The 14,608-nt window shown below is 52.1% G+C and overlaps 3 protein-coding genes across 6 annotated transcripts in view; 1 reads left to right on the top strand and 2 right to left on the bottom strand.

The window, feature by feature from the left end:
- Positions 1 to 1,749, top strand: part of DIABLO (diablo IAP-binding mitochondrial protein) — a 22,000-nt gene extending 20,251 nt beyond the window's left edge. The window contains exon 6 of the mRNA XM_017544307.2: positions 973 to 1,749. Within this exon, the coding sequence (XP_017399796.1) occupies positions 973 to 1,169 (197 nt within the window). The 3' untranslated portion in view covers positions 1,170 to 1,749. The remainder of the gene's footprint in view (positions 1 to 972) is intronic.
- A 183-nt stretch (positions 1,750 to 1,932) lies between these two features.
- On the bottom strand, positions 1,933 to 6,282 carry B3GNT4 (UDP-GlcNAc:betaGal beta-1,3-N-acetylglucosaminyltransferase 4). 4 transcript variants are annotated; one of them, XM_017544303.2, is made up of 2 exons: positions 6,200 to 6,282; positions 1,933 to 3,139 (listed from the first exon to the last, which is right to left on the bottom strand). In XM_017544303.2, the coding sequence occupies exon 2, from the start codon at positions 3,128 to 3,130 to the stop codon at positions 2,081 to 2,083; it is 1,050 nt and encodes a 349-aa protein (XP_017399792.2). In that variant the 5' UTR covers positions 3,131 to 3,139; positions 6,200 to 6,282; the 3' UTR covers positions 1,933 to 2,080. The 4 variants fall into 4 exon arrangements, with proteins under 4 accessions (XP_017399792.2, XP_017399793.1, XP_017399794.1 ...); XM_017544304.2 differs by lacking the exon at positions 6,200 to 6,282 and adding an exon at positions 5,862 to 6,188; XM_017544305.2 differs by lacking the exon at positions 6,200 to 6,282 and adding an exon at positions 5,005 to 5,120.
- The window catches only part of LRRC43 (leucine rich repeat containing 43), a 19,735-nt gene continuing 11,322 nt past the window's right edge, over positions 6,196 to 14,608 (bottom strand). Inside the window, exons 8-13 of the mRNA XM_037744182.1 lie at positions 14,163 to 14,419; positions 9,666 to 9,807; positions 9,336 to 9,464; positions 9,064 to 9,246; positions 8,710 to 8,743; positions 6,196 to 6,323 (exon numbers count right to left, since the gene is read on the bottom strand). Of these exons, the coding sequence (XP_037600110.1) occupies positions 6,196 to 6,323; positions 8,710 to 8,743; positions 9,064 to 9,246; positions 9,336 to 9,464; positions 9,666 to 9,807; positions 14,163 to 14,419 (873 nt within the window). The remainder of the gene's footprint in view (positions 6,324 to 8,709; positions 8,744 to 9,063; positions 9,247 to 9,335; positions 9,465 to 9,665; positions 9,808 to 14,162; positions 14,420 to 14,608) is intronic.

The raw sequence follows: 14,608 nt of genomic DNA, 5'->3' as shown, positions 1-14,608 counted from the left end.
AGCCATTTATGATTTGAATCTAAATGCAACTATGAATAGAATTTTCTTAATGAAATAAAGGTTAAGTAATCCCACTTAATTGTGAACTATCAAGTGTTTTCATCAAAGTCAAAAGAGGAGAATGGCTGCCATTCTCCACTACCTGTCAACATTGTACTGAAGGTTCTTGTTAGTGCAGTGAGAAAAGATCAAAATGTTCTATAGGTGAATTGATAAAATATACATACCCAGATGATGAAATATAGTAGCAGCAAGTAAAATGATAGAGCTCAAAACACATTTTCAAGTGAAAAGAAAAAATTATAAAACATGTTTAGTCCCTTTTATGCTGTTACGTAAATTTGTAGTAACAAAATATTTTTCTTTTTATTTTTTTATAAAGACAGGGTTTCACCATGTTGGTCAGGCTGGTCTTGAACTCCCAACCTCAGGTGATCAGCCCGCCTTGGCCTCCAAAGTGCTCGGATTACAGGCGTGAGCCACCACGCCAGGCAACAAAATATTTTTCTGTGCATTCCATATGTGTGTGGTCACATTTTGAAAGATGAGAATACCCCACAATCCCAAGAGGTTACCTCCAAAGATTAGGGTGATAAAAGGGATCTTTGACAAGTTTATTCACGATCTGTCAAAAAGAAATGGATGACGTGTAGTTTAAAAATTAGCTATACAGTTCTGTCATACACTGGGCATAAAAAAAAAAGAAAAAATTACCTATAAAGATTGTGAGAGTTGCATTTAATAATTGTGATGTTAGCCACTGGTAGCTGAAGAAAAATGCTGTTTTTGACTGTTGGTTAAATGCAGACCTGAACATAGAGGTAGAAGGTTCTCTGCAGAGAGAAGACTGGTAGGTCAAGGAAAGTGACCCCAGGAAGGCTTTATGTGACAGCCACAGCACCCCCAGGCCAACATCCACATGTGCCTTTTGCCCTGCTGAGCTACTCAACCCGACTGTCCCATCTTTTGCAGGCGCAGATCAGGCCTCTGTAACTGCAAGGAATCACATTCAGTTGGTGAAACTGCAGGTGCAGGAGGTTCGTCAGCTCTCCCAGAAAGCAGAAACCAAGTTGGCAGAAGCACAGATAAAAGAGCTCCGTCAGAAAATACAGGAGGAAGGGGACGAGCAGGCGGAGACAGAGCAGGAGGCCTACCTGCGTGAGGATTGAGGCCTGAGCCTACTGCCCTGTCTCCCCACTCTGGAGAAAGCAGGGGCAGATGCCACCCTGCCCAGAGTTGGCATGACTGTCTCTGCACTGAGAAGAGGCAGCAGGTCCAGCTCTGGCCAGTCAGGCAAAACACCTTTGTGAGCTGTCAGTGCTTCTCCTGTGGTCTCAGGCTTGCACTGGACCTGGTTCTTAGTCCTTGGGCACCACACTCTGTTTAACATTTCATCCCACTCTTCAGCTGCTCTTACCCACCCATCTTTTTACCTCACACGCAAAGCATTTTGCCAACCTGGGTTAGCGAGAAGAGTCCTTTTTGTCATGCCCTTAAGTTCAGTAGCTGTTTAACGTGTTTTTATTGTGAAAATGATTTCGTGTTTGTTCCTCTGTTGGGATGCGAGTTGTGGCTGGGGACGGGAAGCCTGTCTGGTTTGTACGATTGAAGTGTTTCTAATGTGTTTTCTGACTTGCCCCCACTGCCCTGTGAGGATAGCTCAGGCCAAGCAGTGAAAAGTCTATTACTACTAAGGGAAGGGATGCAGAGTGTTTACCTGGTGCTCTCAACAGGACTCTTCCTAACACATGCTGCTTGTTCATTTCTTTTCTTTGCATTTCTGCATTGTATCCAAAGGAGAAGAGTAACATTTTTTCTGCATCTCAATGAGAAAATGTGTCTCCTGGGGCCCTATGCGTCTCCTTCCTTCAGGCTTCAGGAATCCCCTGACAGGTTCCTGGCACCACTTTGGCTCCCATTCAACACAAGTTAGCCAGGTTGCAGTGTTTTTAATTAGAGCTAACACGGTGAGGGGGTTACAAAAACTCAAGTCGGCATTTCCTGTAGACGAGCAGGGATCAATTTCTCATCATGATAGAAAATCAAGAGTCCACTCTCCAGCTGTTGCCCAACCCACCCCTCAGCGCCAGGGTATGGGGGCAGCCACACACTTGAGCCCCTCATCTGTCACCAGTGCCCACATGGTCCACATCTCGAGGGGGCTCAGGCGGTGCACCAGCAGGAGTCCCCTATACAGGCAGGGGTCTAAGGGGTCCAGGGGCCGCCGGATTCCAAATGTCTTGAAGCCAGCATGATGCGTGGGGCTCAGCCCTAGCCTCTTCAGGCACATACCTACAAAGACATCATCGATTGGGAAGAGTTCAGCCTCTTCCATGGCGGCCTGGAGGCGCTGCACAGTAGCTCTGGACATGACATATCCTCCCCCACCGGCATAGGGTGGGTAGTGGCTGGCTCTGTACATTGAGGGTGGGATGAAGTATTTGACCTTAGTGTTCCTGTTGGGCAGGGCTTGGCGGATGACATCTCCCACCAGGAGGTCCTGGGCCGGGTCCCAGCCATCCAGGAACTCTAGCACATTGGGGACGTGGACAAAGACATCATCATCTCCCTTTAGCATGAAGCGGGCCTGGGGGCAGGCAGCCGCCACCCAGCGCTGCAGGTGCAGCTCCTTGAGTGTCAGGTTGAAGAAGTCCTCAGTGAAGTCCCACTGGAGGATGTCGTCAAACTCTCTACTCTCATAGGCCAGCAGCTGTGCTGGGGGAGGGGGTCCTGCCACTCCTAGGAGGAATATCAGCTTCAGCTGCTGGCCCCTAGCCCTGCCCCATGTGCTGCGGATAGCCGCCCGCCGCTCCACATGTCCAGGTTGTGACTTGATGGCCAGGAGCAAGAAGGTGTCCTTGGAACAGCCTGAAGGCTCCAGCAAGATAGAGAAATTTCGGCAGTGGCGATAGGTCAAGAAGAGGCGGTGACGGCTAGGCAAGGACAAAGAGGCACTAGCCACTGTGTGGTTGGGTGGACATCGGCTATGGCAGGGCGCTGAAGGAGCCCAGAAAGGCTGGCGAGCTGTGGGGTCTCCCATGGGCTTGGCCTCCTTCCTCAGGAAGAGCAGGCAGCCCAGCAGCAGCACAACCAGGCTGTAGGAAACCAGCCAGCCCAGCTTGCGGAGCATTGCCAATCCCTGCAAGGAGAGAGCCGCCTGAGCAGGTCCCTGTCCCTGTCCCCAGGAGCTGGGCAGGAGTTAACTGCACCCCAGCAGCTAAGTCCCTGCTGGCCTCTAGGCTTCCTTTTATTCTCAGCGTGTCCTCAGACTTTCCAGAGTCCTCCCTCCCCTGAGGATGGGCCAAGCACAGCCAGCCCTTGCCCTCTGCCATCATCTGAGGACACCTGGGTCTGTTTTTCCCAAAATGACTTGTAGCCACTTTACAGCTGACACCATAAATGTTCCCCGCCTTTCTCCCAGGACGTGATGAGTTTTAGTGAAAATGGGCCGGGCACAGTGGCTCACGCCTGTAATTCCAGCACTTTGGGAGGCCGAGGCGGGTGGATCACAAGGTCAAGAGATCGAGACCATCCTGGCCAACAGGGTGAAACCCGGTCTCTACTAAAAATACAAAAAAAATTACCCAGACGTGGTGGCACATGCCTGCCCAGCTACTTGGGAGGCTGAGACAGGAGAATCACTTGAACCCGGTAGGTGGAGGTTGCCGTGAGCCAAGAATGCGCCATTGCACTCCAGCCTGGGTAACAAGAGCGAAACTCCGTCTCAAAAAAAGAAAATGGAACAGACTCAGTATAGCTTTGGATCAAATTCACTAAGCATGAAACTGACATTCAAGGCTCTTCAAGTGTGAAGTCAAACTCTCCCAAAAAAGCCTGGTGCCTGTGGGGTTCTGTGTTGGGCCTCGCCAAGATGACTGGGGGTGCACTGCCTCCCTGGGAGAAGAACCAGCACCACAGGGTGGCTGTGGCCACCAAAGCACACACCCCTTCACACCTGCCTCAGAGATCAGGGCTTCCAGGGGGAGTCTGAGACAAAACACACAGCAAGAGGGAGGCAGGAAAGCTGGGGACTTGTATCAGGGTTGGCTTCCGAGACATCCCAACCCACCTTCCCACCCCATTCTAAGTGCTGATTTCTCCCAGGGACCTAAAGAGGAGGAGATGGAATCCACCAGAATGGCCTGCCCGAGGTCCACAGTAGCAAAGACAGGCTTCAGTTTCTCATCATTTTTGTCCCTCCAGTGCCTCTGCCCCAGTCCCCTCCACCGCCAAGTCTTTGGCCCTTCACCTCTGACTAGTCTGCCGCAATGGCCACTGCGGTAGCTGCTACTACCAGAAAAGCAACTTGCTAGGTGCTAGGGATTCAGTGGCAAGCAAGATAGGGCCGCTGCCCTGACAGGAGAGCACAAAACACATAGAAACCAGGTACGCCTAGAAGTTACAGCCTAACGAAGTGAAATGGCTGGAGGACGGATCCCATAGCTAAGGGTAGCTAACAAAGCCCTCCTTGATGAGGGGACATTTGAGCAAGAACTGAGCGAGGAAGGGTGCCCTGCGTGAAGACCAGGCGGCTCCAGAGCAGGAGTGAGGGGAAATAGAAGGGCGGGGGACGGCCAAGCGGGTTTACAGTAGGAGACGCCAGCCAGGCTAGTGAAAGAGCTAGGGTTTTTGTTGTTTTGTTTGAGACAGGGTCTCTGTCACCCAGATTCTAGTGCAGTGGCACAATCAGCCCACTGCAGCCTGGGAATCCTGGCTTCAAGCGATCCTCTGGCCTCGGCCTCCCCAGTAGCTGGGACTGCAGGCGTGCAGGACCCGGCTGTTTTGCAGAGATGTGGTCTCCCTTTGCTGCCTGGGCTGGTCTGGAACTCCTGGCCTCAAGCGATCCTCCCACCTTGGCCTCCCAAAGTGTTGGGTCTACAGGCGAAAGCCACCTACCGGGATTTTCTGAGCGCCCTGGAGATCTATGCGGGGGAGGGGAGGGGGGACAGGAAGGTCTGGCAGAGGCCGTGAAAGGATCTACGTTTGGTAAAAGCTCACTCCTACCGCTTATTCCCTGGTGGGCTGCGGAAAGCTGGGGAGGGAGGAGGAAGGGCAGCTGGAGGCTGTCTCCGTGCTCAGAGTGCCGGGCGGTGGCGGGGTCGGAGCGAGATGGGTCTCAGGTGTGCGAGCACCGCGGGCTGTGGGCTAGGGGCCCGGGTGGGCGGCGGTGCCATTCAACGAGAAGGGCGCACAGTAGGTGGCTTGGTTCCGTCCCGGGAGGTTTCAGCCCAGGCTGCGCCGCGGCCCGGTGGCGCCGTTCCTCCGCGGGCGTCCCCACGCGCTGACCGCACGGCCTCGCCCCGCCGCCCTCCGAGCAGGGTCCCCGTCGCGGTGACCCCAGAGCCCTGCTCCCCACCCGCCGCGGGGCGCACGACCCCTCCTGGTGGTTGCGGGTCCTGAGGCTCGGCCTGGGCGAGAGCCGCCTCGGGTCCCCACAGGACGCGGTGACCCAAGTGCCCCGGCGCGGGCAGGGGCCGAGCTCTGGTTCATTCTTTCAACGCGACGGTCTCTGGAGGGCTGGCGGAGACAGGGACCCACCCCGCAGGGGACCCCGGGCCGGGGCTGGAGGCAGCGCGGCGCGTTGGGGACGGGCAGCCCAGGCTGGCAGAGTCCACGACGCCCGGCTCCGGCCTCTATCCCCAGCCCGGAGAACCGAAGCCGAGCAGCCCGTGGGCCCCGAGCCCGGCCTGCTAAGGCCAGACCCGCGCCGCACCCGGGCGGGGCCGGCGTCCTCGCTGGGACCCGGGAGGGGACCGGAGAACGGGCTGCGGGGTGCAAAGGTACGGCCGCCCTAGCGACGCCCCTCCCCACATGGTGACCCAGCCTCCCTCACAGTAGCGGGGTCCCGGTTCCCGACCTACCTGAGCGTGACACCGGGGCAGAGGCGAGGAGCTGGCGCAGCGGAGCCAGGGCGGACAGTGCCCAGGTGTGCGGAGCTCGAGTGGGGGCTCTTTGGGGCGGGGCTTATGGGGAGGCGGGGCTTTTGGCGAGGGCGGGCTCCGGGCCGCCAGTCTCTGCCACGCCCGCGCCTGGACGCACGTGTCCCGTCCCCCACCCAGTCCTGGGGTCCGCACGAACCCAGTGGGGCAGAGGCTCCTCCTCCCTAGAACGCCGGCGCCACACCCGCCCTCCGACGCGAGCTGAGAGACCGACGCCGAGGCGGGAGCGCTGGGAACAGCCTTTACTGCCCGCGCCCTACACGGCGAACGTGCGCAGCGCCTCCTCCGCCGAGCGGCACTGGTTCAGCTGGATCTGCACCTCCACCGTCAGGGGCTCGGGCTGGTAATCGCCTTCGTAGATGGGAATCACGGCTTTTGGCTTTTCTGAGAAAATAAAAACGCGAGCATGAGTCCCGGGAGACAAATGGGCTGGCGTTCTCGGCCGCCCTGACCCATCCCAAATGCAAGCCCTGGACTCCGTCCTGGCGGGAGTTTTCGGTCTTCAGGTCTTAACTAATGAGAAATAAAATCAAATTGCATTTAATTAGATCATTTAATAAGTCGCAGCTGTGAATTGCAAGACGAACTAGCTGCTTTTTATTTTGAGAGTGTCTTGCTCCGTCGCCCAGGCTGGAGTGCAGTGGCGTGATCTAGGCTCCCTGCAACCTCCACCTCCTGTGTTTAAGCGATTCTCCTGCCTCAGCCTCCCGAGTAGTTGGGATCGATTCTCCTGCCTCAGCCTCCCTAGTAGCTGGGTTTACAGGCGCCCGTCACTACGACCGGCTAATTTTTAGTAGACACAGGGGTTTCACCATGTTGGCCAGGCTGGTCTCGAACTCCTGACCTCAAGTGATCCGCCCGCCTTGGCCTCCCAAAGTGCTGGTATTACAGGCATGGGCCACCGTGCCTGGCTGCAGATATTTTCTCAAAAATGAAGTAATTCGGCTGGGCGCGGTGGATCACACCTGTAATCCCAGCACTTTGGGAGGCGGAGGCAGGTGGATCACGAGGTCAGGAGATCGTGATTATTCTGGCCAATATGTTGAAACCCCGTCTCTACTAAAAATACAAAAATTAGCCGGGTTTGGTGGTGTGCACCTGTAGTCCCAGCTGCAATGGGGGCTGAGGCAGGAGAATCGCTTGAACCCGGGAGGTGGAGGTTGCAGTGAGCCAAGATCACGCTGCTGCAGTCCAGCCTGGGCAACAGTTAGAAAAAGAAAAAAGAAAAAAAAAGTAATTCTGTAATTCTGGCACTTCAGGCAAAACAACTGAAAGTATTTCAATAGATTTATAACATTTGCCCTAAAAACGAGATAACATTGTATCTGCCACCATGAATTTTATCAATTTTGCAATACTCAAAGATCTTTCTAATGACGTGGGCGGTGATAGTAAAGAACGTGATTTTTGGAAAATGGATAGTGACGGGGGTCAACAGTTGGAACATCTGCTTAAGTTGGTTAACCTGTATTTTATAAGTAACTCATGCATGTTACAAATTGTGCATGGTAAAATATCCATTCAAAATGTAAACTAGGCCAATGAATTTTAATCTGATTATGAAAAATTCAATATACATTCAGTTTTCACATTGCAACAATCTTTAAGAAACTACCACTTGTCAAATTTGGTGTATTTTTAAAGAAAAATATCCCCAATTATTTGAGGGTCTATTAAAATACTCCCCTCTTTTCCAATTATGGGTCTGAGGTTGGGTTTTCTTTATGCACTTCAATTACAGCAACATATTGCAAGCAGTTGACTGCAGAAGTAGCTATAAGAATCCAGGTGTCTTCAATTCAGCTAGACATTAAAGAGATATACAAAAAAAAAAAAAAAACCTTTTTAAGTCCATCCTAACCCACAGGTATCACAAATCACGTGTTCATATAGGCATGGGTTTTGAAGTCCAGTAGCATATGCCCTCCAACATTTACTTCTTCAGTGATTTTATTTTATTGTTTATTTTTTTGAAACAGTCTCACTCTGTTGCTCAGGCTGGAGTGCAATGGCTCGATCTTGGCCCACTGCAAACTCTGCCTCCTGGGTGCAAGCAATTCTCCTGCCTCAGTCTCCCAAGTAGCTGGAATTACAGGCACCTGCCACCGCGCCTGGCTAATTTTTGTATTTTTAGTAGAGACAGGGTTTGACCATGTTGGCCAGGCTGGTCTTGAACTCCTGACCTCAGGGGATCTGCCCGCCTCGGCCTCCCAAAGTGCTGAGATTACAGGGGTGAACCACTGCCCCGTGCCTGTTTCCACTTTTCAGCTTCAGCATGATGGCTGCTTGGCTATGACTGGGCCTCAGGCCTTGCAGCCGCCTCCCACAGCTCTCCCAGTCTCCTTTCTCTCCCTCCCAGCCGGACATTCTTTCTGAACCTCAAACCCGAGATGCACCCATTTCAGATGCTTCTGCAGCTCCCCACAGGACAAGTCCAGGCTCCTCTTACAGCAAATGAGGCCCAATAGCCTAGAGCTGGAGGCAGACACCTCGGAAGCAGAGGGACCCCACGCCACCCCAGCTGTGAGCCCTCACCCTGCTGTGGCTCTACCACAGGTGCCTTCCCCACCTGCGTCACAACCCACAGGCCTGGTGGTCTGAGAGCTGCAGGGAAGGAACATTAACATTGGATCCTAAGGCGGGACGTGGCCTCTCCCCAGGCCAGAAGCGCCCATTCCCCGCCCTTCTGTTCCTTTGGCCTCTACCAGAGCTGGCCCTCAGCAGGGCCTCCTGCCACTCCCTGCCTTTTGACACCACCACTGGCACTCACCTTTTTTGGCAGTTTTCTTAATCTTCTTTGAATCCTGAGAGAAAGAACCACAAAACGAGAGAGGAGGTGCTGGAGAAGGGGTTTCTCTGGGGCCCCACCTCCTCCATTCCCTCTAACAGGTCCAGGAAGGCGGGGGTCTCTCAGAGAGGGTGCCCACCCTAAGGGGAAGGCTGACTGGGCTGAAACCCACGGAGGGGCCCTGTGTGCAGGTGGCAGCACCAGCACCCGGCTGTGTGACCCAGGGAAAAGCCCTCCCCACCCTCTCCTCCCCATCCAGTGACCTGGGCCCACAGCCCTTGCTTGCCCTCAGGGTTCCCATGAGGAGGGCAAAGGCAGAGGTGGAGGATGTGGTACCCTGGCAAATGCCAGCCTGTCGGATGCCAAGGTGTGGACCACGCCAAAGTTGCACACGGTGGACACCAGGGGCTCCCCCACCAGCAGGGGCTCCAGAACCACCAGGCCTCGGCCCAGCACCTGCAGGATGGGAGGGTCCTGCCGGAGCTCCTTGGGTGGCTCTTTCTTCTTCTTCGGTACCTGCTGGGGGAGGCCAGGAGGGTGGGACGAGGTGGGACGAAGCAAGACAAGGCTATGGCCAGACCGCCCTCCCCGGCACCAGGGCCTGGTACCTTGGCCGGCTCTTTCTCTCCTTTCCCCTTCCTGTCTTTCTCCTTCTCTTTCTTGTCTTTCTCTCCTTTTCCTTTCTTGGCAGACAGGGGACTGTCAACAGCAGGCAGCACCGCCGGCCAGGAGAGAATCTAGGGGCAGGGATGTGGCCTCAAGTGAGCAGAGGCCCACGGGGGCTGCCTGGGGTTGTCTCTCTCTCACCATTTCTGGAACGGTGCTGAGACCTCAGCTAACCAGGGAGTGAAGCTCCTATAGGGGACAGCCCAATGGGAGCAGGAACAGGGGCAGAGGTGCAGCCTGTGGGCGGCCAGGCACTGCCTCTGCCTGCCCACCTTCTCCTCCACAATAGTCACGGTGGTCCCTGCCAGCAGGAAGGCCTTCAGTGGCACCAGGTCCCTGAGCACGTGCTGCATCTCATAGTTGCATGGGATGACCTCAGCCCAGGGCTTGTGGGTGGTGTTGAAGAGGACGGTCCTTGGGGAAGGAGAGATGAAGATGTGGGTGTTGTCACCCAGGGGCTGTGGCCGGGAACCCGGGACAGGACTGTGAGGGGACATCCAAGGAGACCACGAGCATCAAAGCCCACAGAGTGAGGCAGGGCACCTGGCTGCCACCAGGCAGGGTGAAAGGACCAGAAGGCCAGAAAGGAATGTGGACGCAGAGGAGACAGCAAAAGGAAAAAAAAGGCACGTGGGGCCCTCCTTCAGGGGCAAGACCACCCTGAACAACTGATAGAAACCATTCGAAACGTACCAAGAGTTATTTGTTAAAAATTCAGCAAAGGGCTGAGCATGGTGGCTCTCGCCTCTAATCCTAGCACTTTGGGAAGCCGAGATGGGAGGATTGCTTGAACCCAGGAGTTCAAAAACAGCCTGGGCAACATGTCGAGCCCTCATTTCTACCAAAAATACAAATATTAGCTGGGCGAGGTGGCACATGCCTACAGTCCCAGCTACTCTGGGGGCTGAGGTGGGAGGATTGCTTGAGCCCGGGAAGTCAAGGCTGCAGTAAGCCATGTTCATGCCACTGCACTCAAGCCTCGGTGACAAAGTGAGACCCTGCTGCAGGAGAAAAAAAAGAAGCAGAAACAAATCTAGCCTAGCCCCAGGCTAGAACACAGACGCCTGACTGGCATTGCCTTAGTCTCAGAACACCATGTCAACCCTGAAGTAGCATCCCACTCTGGAAGGGATTTAACATAAAGTGTTCTACCAGTTGGATCACAGCCTGAAGGAGAATTAATAATATACTCCAACAAATTTAAAGTATGTCCAAGTTAAATGTTAATACAAACCTCCTCACTTATTTTTTTTTTTTTTTGAGACGGAGTTTCGCTCTTGTTACCCAGGCTGGAGTGCAATGGTGCGATCTTGGCTCACCGCAACCTCCGCCTCCTGGGTTCAGGCAATTCTCCTGCCTCAGCCTCCTGAGTAGCTGGGATTACAGGCACGCACCACCATGCCCAGCTAATTTTTTGTATTTTTAGTAGAGATGGGGTTTCACCATGTTGACCAGGATGGTCTCGATCTCTTGACCTCGTGATCCACCCGCCTCGGCCTCCCAAAGTGCTGGGATTACAGGCTTGAGCCACCGCGCCCGGCCCCTCTTCACTTATTCCATCACTGGGGATGGAGAACATTTTCCCTCAAAGATAAGTAGAGACCAAGTTGCAGACTGAAATATCACAGCAGGTAAGCCCAGTAAATTAACGAAGTCAGCCCAGACACTCTGGAGGCTGAGGCAGGAGAATCACTTGAATCCAGAAAGCAGAGGTTACAGTGAGCCAAGATCCCACCACTGCACTCCAGTCTGGGTGACAGAGCAAGACTCCCTCTCAATGAAACAAAGCAAAACAAAACAAAACAAATGTTCTGAGGTAGTGGGGGAAAAAAAACCCACCAAAACTGTCAACCAATAATTCTATACCCAGCAAAACTATCTTTCAAAATTGCTTTTGAAATAAGGACATATCAAGAGAAACAAAAAACTGACTTTGTTGCCAATAGATTTGTCTTACACAAAACATGAAAAGAAGAAATTCAATACATGAATACATTAACTTCCTGAAGGAAGTTCTTCAGGCTGAAAGGAAGTAACACCAGAGGGTAATTCAAATTCACATGAAAAAAGGAAGAACACCAATAAAGGTATTCATGTAGGCAAACAAAAAAGACAGTATAGTTATATATTTCTTTTTTTTTTTTTTTTTCTTTTTTTTTAGGACAGAGTCTTACTCTGTCACCAGGCACCAGGCTGGAGTGCAGTGGCGCAAGCTAGGCTCATTGCAACCTCTGCCTCCCAGGTTCAAGCAATTCTCCTGCCTCAGCCTCCTGAGTAGCTGGGACTACAGGCGTGCACCACCACACCCAGCTGATTGTTGTATTTTTTTAGTAGAGAAGGGGTTTCACCATGTTGACCAGGATGGTCTCAATCTCTTGACCTCATGATCCACCCACCTCGGCCTCCCAAAGTGCTGGGATTACAGGCGTGAGCCACCGCGCCCGGCCGGTTATATATTTCTTGTCCTTGATTCTAATTAGAATAAAATGCAATAGCATAAGACAACATCTATAAAATTGCAGTTTGGGCTATGGCATGTAGAAATGTAATATATGTGACCATAACAACATGAAGGAAATGGGGGTGAGAATGAAGCATACTGGAGTAAGAAAATGACACCATGCCCAGACATAGTGGCCCACACCTGTAATTGCAGCACTTTGGGAGGCCAAGGCAGTAGGATTGCTTGAGGTCAGGAGTTCACGACCAGCCTGGTCAACATAGTGAGACCCCACCACAAGAAACAGATAAAGGAACAAAGAGGTGGAAAAAAAGAAGGGAAAGGGAGGTGAGGGGAGGGGAGGGGACGGGAGGGGAGGAAGGGGAAACCAGATAGTAAATCAATGAGGGAGGGAATGAAACCAGATAGTAGATCGACTTTTTTTTTTTTTTTTTTTTTTTTTTTTTACAAGAGTTTCACTTTTATTGCTCAGGCTGGAATGCAATGGTGCAATCTTGGCTCACTGCAACTTCTGCCTCCTGGGTTCAAGCAATTCTCCTGCCTTGGCCTCTCAATTAGCTGGGATTACAGATGTGTGTCACCACTCCTGGCTAATCTTTTGTATTTAGTATATTAAGTAGAGACAGGGTTCCACCATGTTGGGCAGGCTGGACTCGAACTCCTGACCTCAAGTCATCCATGCGTCTCGGCTTCCTAAAGTGCTGGGATTATAGGCGTGAGCCACAACAGTAAATCAATTCTAAAGGAAGATATGAAAGGAACCATAAATGGTAACTAAGATGATTAACAAGCTTAAAAAAAACCCACAAAAACAAAAAAAACACTTTGGCCAGGGGCGGTGGCTCACACCTGTAATCCTAACACTTTGCCAGGCTGAAGCAGATGGATCACGAGGTCAGGAGTTTGAGACCAGCCTGGCCAACATGGTAAAACCCTGTCTCTACTAAAAATACAAAAATTAGCCTGGCATGGTGGCAGGCACCTGTAATCGAGCTACTGGGGAGGCTGAGGCAGGAGAATCACTTGAACCCAGGAGGCAGAGGTCGCAGTAAGCGGAGATCATGCCACTGCACTCCAGCCTGGGTGACAGAGCAAGACTCTGTCTCAAAAAAAAAAAAAACTTTATAAATATATTTGTGTTCTCCTTTCTTCTCTGCAAGACATTGATTATATAAGTCAATAATTATAACAATGTATTGTTGAGTCTGGTCTGTAACATATTAATATGTTTATAATAATAAAATATTTATGAAAATTACTATAATCTTCATAACAAAAGTAGCACAAAAAAGAGGGAATGGAGCTAGATTGGACTTGATACGCCAGAATACATCTTAGATGGATTAAAATGTTAAACCAAAAAAGGTTTTCCCACCCAAGGGCTGAAATGAAAAGGGCTGTTAATTTATCATCTCTCAATCAACTCAAGAAATTCAGGCCAGGTGCAGTGGCTCACACCAGTAATCCCAGCACTTTGGGAGGCCGAGGCAGGCAGATCGCTTGGGACGAGGAGTTTGAGACCAGCCTGGCCAACATGGCGAAACCCTGTCTCTACTAAAAATACAAAATTAGCCAGGCATGCCTGTAGTCCCAGCTACAGGCTGAGGCATGAGAACTGCTTGAACCTGGGAGGTGGAGGTTGTATTAAGCCAAAGTCACACCACTGACCTCCAGCCTGGGTGACAGAGTGAGACTCTGTACCCTCAAAAAAGAAATTTAATTACTCCAAAAATCTTGGCTGGTCAGGGAAGTGGGACCCAGTTGTACTTTGAGTAGGCGGTTAGAGTAGAAGGATTTAGCGTTCAACCCTCCTGGAAAGAGGGCTGAATCCAAATGCCCCCTGCACAGCTAACAGCCTAGTGGGGCCTTAACCCTTCCTGGGGGTGGGGGATCCGGGAGTGACTCAGCCTCAGGACTGTTTTTTTTTTTTTTTTTCCAGATGGAGTCTCACTCTGTTGCCAGGCTGGAGTGTAGTGGCATAATCTCAGCTCACTGCAACCTCCGCCTCCTGGGTTCAAGCAATTCTCCTGCCTCAGCCTCCCTAGTGGCCGGGACTACAGGTGTGCACCACCATACCCAGCTAATTTTTATATTTTTAGTAGAGACGGGGTTTCACCATGTTGGCCAGGATGGTCTTGATCTCTTGACCTCATGATCTGCCTGCCTTGGACTTTCAAAGTGCTGGGATTACAGGTGTGAGCCACTGCACCTAGCCCACCTCAGGACTTTTAAGCGGAGGCCACGGTGTGGTCTAGGCTATGACCCTACTGCCCTGACCACTTGCCCTGGTTCAGGTTTCCATCCTTACCCTGGGGATGGGCAGAGCCGGGGATCTATACGTGGCCGCAACTTGGCCAGCTCTTCTGCAGAGGCCCTCGGCGTCGGCAAGACGGTCGAAAGGACTGAGATGACGGACACTTCCGACTCTCCCCACTCCTCCACCTCAGACTCCAGAGACCCTTCCACCTCTTCAGTGACCTCTTCAACATCTTCGATGACATTTTCAATGACCTCTTCAGGAGATTCCTCAACTAATAATTCTAAGCTGGGAGAGGGCTTGACGATCTGCAGGAAGACAGAAACTTGTCCAAGGCTGCTGTCTCCAAGACGTGCTCAGCTGATGCCCGGGGCGTGTCTGTTACACAGCTCCTGACATCTAGATGAAGTTCACGTGTGAGCAGACGAACATGCTAGGAGGCAGGAAGGCTCTGAGAAACCCAGTCTTGTCTCTTCTTTTTTTTTTTTTTTTTTTTT

Source organism: Cebus imitator, unplaced genomic scaffold, assembly GCF_001604975.1.
Source record: "Cebus imitator isolate Cc_AM_T3 unplaced genomic scaffold, Cebus_imitator-1.0 Scaffold169, whole genome shotgun sequence".
Classification (NCBI taxonomy): Eukaryota; Metazoa; Chordata; class Mammalia; order Primates; family Cebidae; genus Cebus; species Cebus imitator.
Note: the sequence above shows the minus strand (reverse complement) of the source record. Positions and strands in the feature narration are given on the sequence as shown.